This window comes from Myxine glutinosa, chromosome 9 (genome assembly GCF_964187855.1).
Source record: "Myxine glutinosa chromosome 9, kmMyxGlut1.1, whole genome shotgun sequence".
Lineage (NCBI taxonomy): Eukaryota > Metazoa > Chordata > Myxini > Myxiniformes > Myxinidae > Myxine > Myxine glutinosa.
Genome location: NC_136269.1, coordinates 123,743,250 through 123,753,249, shown reverse-complemented (window position 1 = coordinate 123,753,249; position 10,000 = coordinate 123,743,250). Strand labels below are relative to the sequence as shown.

General features: G+C 48.2%; 1 protein-coding gene across 15 annotated transcripts in view; it reads right to left on the bottom strand.

Annotated features, from left to right (window-relative positions):
* Positions 1–10,000, bottom strand: part of CNOT1 (CCR4-NOT transcription complex subunit 1) — a 201,879-nt gene that overhangs the window by 120,262 nt on the left and 71,617 nt on the right. For all 15 annotated transcript variants that reach the window (XM_068128263.2, XM_068128266.2, XM_068128271.2 and 12 more), the window contains 4 exons: positions 9,503–9,580; positions 8,899–9,091; positions 7,765–7,889; positions 7,256–7,552 (listed from right to left, as the gene is read on the bottom strand). In XM_068128263.2, coding sequence (XP_067984364.2) covers positions 7,256–7,552; positions 7,765–7,889; positions 8,899–9,091; positions 9,503–9,580 — 693 coding nt within the window. The remainder of the gene's footprint in view (positions 1–7,255; positions 7,553–7,764; positions 7,890–8,898; positions 9,092–9,502; positions 9,581–10,000) is intronic.

Genomic DNA, 10,000 nt, shown 5'->3' with positions numbered 1-10,000 from the left:
ATCGAAGCAGACAGCTGGTTCTGAGAGTTTCGGGCGCACAATGGAGGACTCACGCACGCTCCCCTCGGCACCCAATGGCGGACAGGTCATGTGGGAGACAAAAGAGACAATTGAGCGAGGGGTAAGGTCACAAAGGTACACATCAAACAAGGCAATGCAGGGCGAAATGCGTACGGAGAGCGAAGTGAGAAAGCTCGTCCCTACCGTACTTCACCCCCCCTGTCACCTACACTACCCTTGCCCTTACCCCATATTTACAAAATCTACACATTTACAAATTCGTCACTACTGTCACGTCTTCCCCATATTTCTCCTATACCAAATTCCTCACCACAATCCCTCTACTTCAAAATTTGCCATCACCCAATTCATCATCAATCCTCATAAGGAGGAAGAGATGGAACACAAAGCACAATGTCACACCCACGTCATGATGCGTCTCACAATCCAAACATTTGCACAGTAAAAAATAATCAAAACATGGCATGGTGTGGAGTACCTGTCACCTCAGGTGAGTGGATGCAGATGGTGCGAGGAGACTTCATCCTAACTACTTTCTAAATGATTTTAACACACTTTACACTACCCGGGGTCTCTCCCCGCCAATCCATCGGCCAACTTACACTATGGGTTCTAAAAACCAAATTTCCATTGACCAAACTGTGGTGCTTCTCAATTTGGGGTCTCACTCCCCCGATTCATCTCCCGGTGCCCTCGCACAATTTCTGGGCTGCGACGTGTAGCTCTCCCAGCAGGTCTACCCACCTGCACACCTCCACCACTGTAGTTGCCACCCGAGCTTACCTAGCTCCTCACCCTAACCTAACTAACTGGGGAAGGCCCCTCCTGGCTCTGTCACCCCACTCGGTGCCCTCTGGCACTGGGCTACCCCGGGTCCGTCCTCCGGATCCTCGGGCCCCATCCACAACTACCGGCTCCCAGAGCCCACCTGCGGCCTCACCTGGCCGACATCCTCACAGTGGTGGAGTGCCCAAACCAACTACACACACTAACAGGCTACACGCCCAGCCATTTCCACAACACTAATGCACCCATCCAATCACCATTCTTCCACCCGCACCACAGATGCCAATATCCAACCACAATTTACCTGTACCCTCTACCTAACACTTACACTACCCGCCCCGGGTATCCGTGATGGGGGTCCACTCTTCCCCCATTCACACCTTCGCACCATCCACTCCACTCCACAATTTCCACCATACTCACTCCACGACCATCCATTCCAATCCGCCATATATCCCACACTCCATGTATTCCACACAACCATTCTCCATACACCTGTTGTTGCACACCTGGTGCCACCTGCACCCTCCTCCTCTTCCTGGACCATTTGGTCAGCACAATACACAATCACCTTCACTCACTCATACACTGCTCCACACACCTGTTCAGTTGCACACCTGTGCAATCACACCTGTTCAATCACACCTGTTCAATCTTCAAACACACGGCATCATCTCAGCTAACTACTCCCCTCTGAAACTTGCGCTTCCCAGTCGTCCCTTTCAACTATTGCGCTCCCACGTCATTATCATCCACGCTAATCTACCTGCGTCCCCACTACAGGTATCCTTGTCACTAACTAACCTTAACGTCACCTAATGTCATCTTCTAGGTCCCTACACACGATATCCTAACCCACCCGGGCTAGTTTTCACTGCCATCAACCCCATAAGCTAGTGCTCCTTTGCCCCCCTGCACCTGTGAGGGATGGTGGATTTGCCATCCCACCACATCGGGGAGGTCCTACTATCAATTTCGCTCGTCCAAATCCAACAAATCAAAAATTTGTCATTTACTGCTAATCACCGTACCAATCATCAAATTTTGCTTTTTTTTCTTCTAATTTCGGGGCCAAAACACTATCCTCATCACCCGTCTACTTATTAGATCCTCTCGGTGCGCCAATTCCTTTCTAAAGCTCGGCTTCGTACAGCCGAGCAATGAACGCGGGTTCTTTTGTGCCAGCGGCTGGATACGTCCCGCATTCGGGGCAGGGACGGGGGCTTACCCGGGCCGAGATCCCACGCACCACCTCGGCGCGGAGCCCATCCAATTGCCCGATCTCGACCTGCCGGCACGTCTCAACAAAAGTGGTCGCCATGACGACCCTTCCTATCGGGCTGCCCGCTCCGCCTAGTAGAGCCCGGACGCGGCCGTTCCAAGCGAGGCACAGCGTGGATCACGTACGGCGGTCCTTTCGAACCCGCCGTGGCTCGGATCCCCGCTGGTTCTCGCGGCACGAGAAGCCCGGCACGCACCGAGGGCCCGATTCGGCTATAAGTCGCTCTAACCGCTAACCCGGTTACCGTCGATGCCTCACCTGGATGCTTACACGCATACGCTACCCCTTTCTTGCTCATACCTCCAGCTGTTCCCATGCTCCTCGTACCTTTCCTTACACACCTCGGTACACTCATTCCGCTCACCGACTTAGTCACACACCTGACCACCGAACACCTTGGCACACATTCGTCGCTCGCACACCTCACCAACACACCTCTTCGCGCCCCCTCCTCTGTCACCTCCTCTGTGACAATCACAGGTGTGCTCTTACTCGCACACCCAACCACGTGCCTCACGACCAACTCAAGTGTGCATCCCCACACACGCTCTACCATTCCAGGTGTGCATCCTTCCATTCCAGGTGTCCATCCTCGCTCACCTGTCACAACCAACTCACGCTCCGTGTCACTCTCACTACTCTCACCTCCATTCTTGACAGCGCACTCACCCTTACTCTCGACAGCACACTCTTTCCTCATGCACCCGTCCGTTACACACCTTTCTCGCGCACACTCTTGCGCACACTCTCCCGTTACATCCTCTGTAACACTCACCACAGGCGTACACTTTCTCGTTACATCCTCTGTAACACTCACCACAGGCGTGCATTCCCCCTTACTCTTGACAGCGCACTCTTTCCCCATGCACCTGTCCGTTACACACCTTTCTCGCGCACACTCTTTCGTTACTTCCTCCGTAACACTTACCACACCGCGCTTCCATGTGCTCCCTCGCACACGCACTACTACCGACTCACTCTCGACAGCACACTCACTCGTCGGCGCGCACTTTTTCCTCACACACCCCAACGTGCATTCTCGCTCGCACTCGGTATCACACTCGCGCTTCGTAACACGCTCACCCCTTGACGCACACTTTTTTTCCACACGCGTGCCATTTCCACTCACACGGGACCCTTCACCAACGCCCGGATGCTTCCTCGATCCCAAGCGCGCGACAATTCTTTTGTCGCTAAACATCCTCTTACAAAATCTCCCAGCACAATACACAACAGCACGACTCACCTGGGGGATCCTTTTCTCCACGCGAACCTGTAAACTTCCATTTGGATTAGCGAGTACAGCATCAGGATGTGCATTTAGACTTTGAGCAATTTCCATTCCTTCCTCCGATTGTTGCTCTTTTAACTTTAAGTCCCCGGTCTCTCCAATTTCAACTATACCCATAATTTCTTTGTTCACCTCGACGACCGTTGGCTTTAATAAAATTCCCTCTACCTCATCGGTCGCCGGCTTTTCCAAACCCCGGGTCGCGATTTCTACCCCGGTCATTGTACCCGTGCTTTTCTCCGCTTCGTTCAACCAGTGCTTCTCGACCCGCGTTACCTCGTCGTGCACCCCTGGGACCCTTTCACCCAACTTGCGGTCTCTGTCCCTCTGCTCCCTTTCCTCCCTATCGGCCCTCATTCCGTTTATTGTTGCTTCAATTTGCTCACTCCGAGCATCCATTTTTGCCATCATTTGGGTCAAGAATAATCTGAGGTCAAACCCGGTTTGCCCAGCGTCCCCAGCCGCCACCGCGGGCTCGCCCTCCACTGCGCCGCTATTTTGAGACTCTTCAACCACGTGCGCGAGCACGCCATTTTGTGCACCTGATACCCCCTCAACCACATTGCCAATGTTCTCCTCCTCTCTTTCATCCACATACATTTCCCCGAGGTCCTGGGTCGATTCCACCCCGTCTATCTCTAGCTCACCCACCGGCATCCCGTCGCCTTGACCAGCCATGGCGCGATTTCAAAATTCGGGTTTTATTTCTTTAAACAATTTTTCAGCAGCTCATAATTTTGAGCGCGTTAAGCGCGCTTCGGGTCCAATCCCACTCCTGACACCAATTGTTACTGATCGCGGTTTAGATGTTACTTTGCCGAGCGAAGGCTCCGCGACCGAACAGTTGTTCCCCGACTCACCCGATTCACCCAGAACTTTGGCCGTATCGCACCGCAGCTGCCCAATCTGGAAAACTCTAAAACGACGAAATGCAAAGAGGAAAAGGAATAAAACGAGAAGATGGACAGAAGAGTAATTGGATTTATTGTACACACAAGCAAAAAGAAAGCAGTCACGTTTATTTACAACACATAAGACGCAGGTGACACAGTGCAAATACTAGCTTATACAGACTTAATTAACCCAGGGACAGAACAAACAAAACAAACTCACGTACACAAGAAGGGTGGAAAGGCAGGAGGTGGATGGCTGGAGGGAGAGGAAGGTCCAAGGGGGTCCTGCAGCACGATCGGCGCGTTTAGCAGCCGCCGTTCCTTCACGGCCTTGCTCAAAACCGCCGTCCAGGCCCCAAGTGGCTGTTGGGTGTTGTTGCTGCTGTGGCCTCCGCTGCTTTCCCAGGACTTGTCTGACTCGTCTGGTCCAAACCCTCAACTCTTTCTTGGTCCACTCACTCCTCACCACCGACTCCTCACCGCAACCAACGCAACCACTGACCACCACCACCGACTCCTCACCGCAACCAACTGACCACCCAACGCTTCTTGCGCGCGCGCCTTTATAGCGCCTCCAGCGATCAAGCCGCCGGCCTTCAGGACACGCCCATCAGTGTGCTCACCTCGGCCCTGGTTGGTCATGCGACCCTCTGGCTCCGCCCTTGATGACGACGGGTGGGCACGCCCCTCTTCCCCGACCCGAGCACTTGTTCAATGGTGGTTTTGGAGGGGAGGTAATTGGCAATCGAGGCTCGGCAATGACGAAAGGGGATGTGAAAGGAAATGGAGATTTTGGGGATGGGAATGAAAGGGGATCTATTCTCTTTCACTGGTGCAATGGAGTACTTCAATTAATGGGAGACACAGCCTTACTCTAAAACACAGAATAAGATATAACTATCGAACAGGGGTATTCTATTATTGGCTGACGTGTATGCTTGTGGACTAATTATGGGATGCCCTTTCACCTTTACACAGCTCCAGAGGCAGGGGGCGCAGAATAAACAATAATAATAATAATAAAGCACACAATCAAAAAAAATACAGTCCTCATATCCGCAACAATATCTATATATATATATATATATATATATATATATATATATATATATATATATATATATATATATATATATATATATATATATATATATACACACATATATAATGTTACGGTTTTTAGAACCTTCACTTTGCAAATTTTGGTAAATGTTCCCTTATAAATAATCCCTTGTAAATATCCCCATTATTTGGCAAATATTAAAGATCGCACCCTAGTTAGTCCATGTACAACACGTAGAACACCATAGGACCTCTCTGTAGTTATCTCATTATTATGTGTTTTAGTTAAGGATCTGTTCCCAATAGTTGAATCTACGTTGCATTAATCAAATAAGATAGGCCCCTTCAATTATCCCCAATCATCTCCCTCTCTTCAAAGTGCAGTGGCGGTATGGCAGCGTTCGCTGCCCTTTGTCTTGGTTCGTTTGCTGGCCCCAAGCCGCCATTACTCACGCGGTCAGAGTGGGAGGAAAAGGGAGGAGCGGCCAGGAACGAGGCGTGGCCTGTCCAATGTCCATGTCTCCTCAAGAGGTGGAGCCAGCGAGCCTCGCCGGCCAACCAGGGCAGAGGTGAGCCGACCGGTAGGCGTGTCCTAGGAGCCGGCGGCTGGATACAAGAACGCCCAATAAAAGCGGCTGCGAGGGACTGCTTCAGGAGATGAGTCCGAAGGTCCGAGATCCAAGGTACCAGATGAGAACATGCTGAACCGTAAGGCAGGAGAGTGGGTCCGTTGACGACGACAATACCGCGATATATTCGTATTGTCCGACCGCGTGAAACCAATACGTGCAGCTGCCGCCGGGTTTCGCCTCAAGCCCGGAGCGGACCTCGACGCTGTGCATCTGCCCGGACCTTCTCCCCCTTCCAGCCATTCCTTCCTGCCATTCCCTATTCGTGTGAGTCTGTTCTGTCAGCAAGGTGTCCCCATACAGCTGCTGCTGCACCTTGCTGGGAGCGATAAGCACCGCCTGCCACACGGTAACGTTATCTCTGGTATCTACTGATCATATGGAGTCGACCTGGTTGCGGTTGGGAGTTACTAATAATGGTATCTGTAATCTGGTTCTCCAACATCATGACGTCATCGCCATGCATGTCCGTTCTCCACTGATGATATGAAGGTCGCATAGTGACTGATATAAAAACCGAAAGGTTCAGAGTTACAAGTGTATGGAAGGCTCACTGCGTTGCCCTGATGAAGCCCCAACAAGGGCAAAACCAGGTCGGTAACTGAGAGTTTTGCATGCACTTGTGACAGTATCTGAATTTATAATCCATAATGACGCACTGCTAGATGGTTCCTCTGGAGCTTTGCAGGCAATGCGGACATGCATGGCGATGACGTCATGATGTTCGCTCATGAGGTTGGAGAACCAGATTACAGATACCATTATATATATATATATATATATACGTACACACACCGCCGAATCCCACCACCGATTCAGAATATATCACGGTAACAGGAATTTTACCGAACATGACCTCTACGAATCAATTAGACGACGAATTGATTCGATTTTTGGCGAAGATCCGGATATGAGAATTTTGTTGTGATTAATTCATAATCATAATCGAGAGTGCAATGTAAATCACGCTTACAAACAATATTATTTACATGAAACAAGGATTAATCAACCGGAATTTTAATTTGCACCAAGGTTGGGGTTTATTCACTGGGGTTTCACGCATAGCCCTTCCTTGAAACAAGATAGAATATGAAAAGAAGGGAAATTTATCAGTATACTGGATGAGCAATTTCACTGATGGATAACCTCACTGCTAGAAGCTACTACAATAGTTGCATTTTCATTGGTTTGGTTTTACAGAGATATGTCAGAATTACAATCTATCTCAAAATTAGAGGAAACCAACTCGATGCAGCTTTGTGCATCTTCTTCATTGAGCATTTATACTCACCCTGAGAGCAGCTAAAAAATTGTTCTTGAGATTGCTCGTGATGCTGAGCAAAAGTGGTTCCCGACAGGTGATCATAGCCATGCCGGCCGTCAGGTTGCGCATCATGTGCTGCGCCGCCGCACGCATTCTGCTTTCTTCGGGATCCAATGCAAAGTCTTTGCGTGCTATCTGCTCGCACGTAGTCATGGCAATTTTGATCGATCGTTCCACCACAGGGTGCACAAGTTCTTGGACCGCACGCTCCAGCGACGGTCTCACATATTGCTTCAGTTGTGGATGCGCTTGAAACAACGCAATCTGTGTTCGCACGCAAACACGTTAGACCGCTGACCAATCATTGTCCGTCGACGAGTCAATCAATCATGAAGATAGCTTGCAAAGCAGAAAAGAGCCACATCTGAATTTCAATCATTCATGATAAAGCATTTAATACACTGAGGGGCTCAGATCGTCAGGATACCCGGGCATAATCTGTGAATATGTGACACAGGTGTCCGAGCGCGTCTTACATTTGGAGAGATCGTGATGTGGGGTGATAATCCAGCCAGAGAATACACGTTGATGTCGTAGAAGCTGAACTGAGGTTGGGGAGGCCCTGTTGTTGTGGTAGTTGTTGTTATTCCGCTCGTCACAACTACGGAGAGATAAAAGAGCAAGAAAAATCATGAAAATGAGATTTGAGGCTACTTGTACTTCGGAAATACAACTCAAATGGCCTCACCAAAAATTACACATTTTCGTTCATAATTGCCAATAAGAGATACTAGAACTTTGGCGACGTTCGCGTTTGTCTAACTCGGCAGACAATTCCGGCGCAAGGTAGTATCAGGTGAAAGATAAGGTTATGCAAATGACCTTGGGAAAAGAAAGGAAAGCTGATGTTTGGGGATTAGCTCTTCTTCAGAAGAACAGCAATCCCAAAAACACCATGAAAAACCCCAACTGCACAAACAAAGACGCACGTGCACGTTGTGTGCACGTCTCACATTCCTGGAGGAAGTTAGCCAAAGCGCACGCATCGCAAACGACTTGATAGTTTGAGGAGGAAGCCAGTGACTTGCAGATGAGCAACATATCAAAATGGAAGTCAAGCTACATTTTCAATTTTTAGAAAAAGAGCGTTGAGGTAGATAAACCTGTAAACCACATTTTTCCCCACAAAGCATGGTTTCTTTTGTAGCACCGTGGCTTGGCTCGTGCTTCCACAATACAAGAACACGAGTTCAAGTAAGTGCAATATTAGTTATCGCAATATTGTTTGCATTTGCAATATTGCAATATTATTCAAAAACAGTGCCATATTAAACAATAAGTTCAGTGTGGTGGTTTTTCTTTTCCACAAAGTCTCCCCGATGTACAGATCCTAAAAGATTACAAGTAAACGAAAAAAAACATGTTTTAGGGCTACACACAAATTTTTTAAAAGTTTTAAACCAATTCTTTTTTTTTATTTTATTAAAATTTGATAGATGAAAATGTACCAGAAAAAGATGACTGTGGGGCAAATTTCAGCCCTCTCGGACGTATGGAACCTCAAAAACGAACGGCTCCAAGATTTCAAATGGGCCAAACAAAAAGTTCAGATGAAGTTAAATAAAAGTGTGTAAAAAGGAAAAATGGCAAAGTCAGTGCGATAGCCATACTTGTAGTCTGAGCGGGTAGCACCATGGGTTGGTGTTGGTCATCCAGAATCTTGGCCTCTTTCTTGGGAGCTGACAACTGCTCGTCCAATATCTTGAGCCTATCCTTGTCCTTCAGCACGCTACTTGGCTTCAGCTCGTTGATGTCTATGTTCAGCGTCTTGCACAGCACCTCAATCTCAAACTTTAGGTTCAGCTGCACCGAGCACACCGTGGAAAACAGAAAATGCAAAATCAAGCGCAACAATTCATTTCAATTGTTAAAAAGAGCGAGCGAGGAACCACAACGTCCTCGAAATAAGATGCATGTTTGAGGAACATTTTGCAGTCAGTGCCAACACAACAGGTTGTGTGGGAACGAGAAGAAGTCTTCAAAACAGGAATGGGCATTCATTCATGCGCAAAGGCATTCGAAAGTTTAGGGCATGATGGCGACAGCACGTACAAATACGAATATCAAGGTAACCGTTCCCCCACTTTGCAGCCACCATTACTATTAATATTTAGCGTGTTCCTAACAACCAACTGATTCATGATCGAGATTTTACTGTAGCATTGAAGAGGAATGCAAATAACAAAAGGTAGAAAATAAACCTCACCACTATACCTTTAAATCGGACTCTTGGTGAAGCTCAGCAAGGACGTTCATAATTGCCATGGTCCAGGGGTTTGGAGGCCGAAAAACCTGCAAAGATCTCTGACAATCAGAATATGATGGCATGGGAAAGCCCCGTCGTTCCAGCCAAAAAGGAGCTTTCCAAAGCAGCTTTCCGACTTCCGAAACAAATAGATCGCAGACACCGAAACCCACCAGACACCCAAATAGAACAAATAGATCCGAAACAAATAGGCAATACAATTTCAGGTGCGTCACCTTGAATGCACATCAAAGAAAAAGTTACTTCCGTTCTTGGAGAAAATTGTATTATTTTTCTCAATCAAAAGCAAGCCAAACATAGAAGCAATTTTACACCAGACATGCCAACCAATGTATAAGAAAATCAAACATCAACTTTGGATGAACGGCCTTCACATGACAAAACGCAAACCCGTGTACTGCAAATCTCAACACAATGTGAAAGAGCATTGTCAAAGTACATTTATA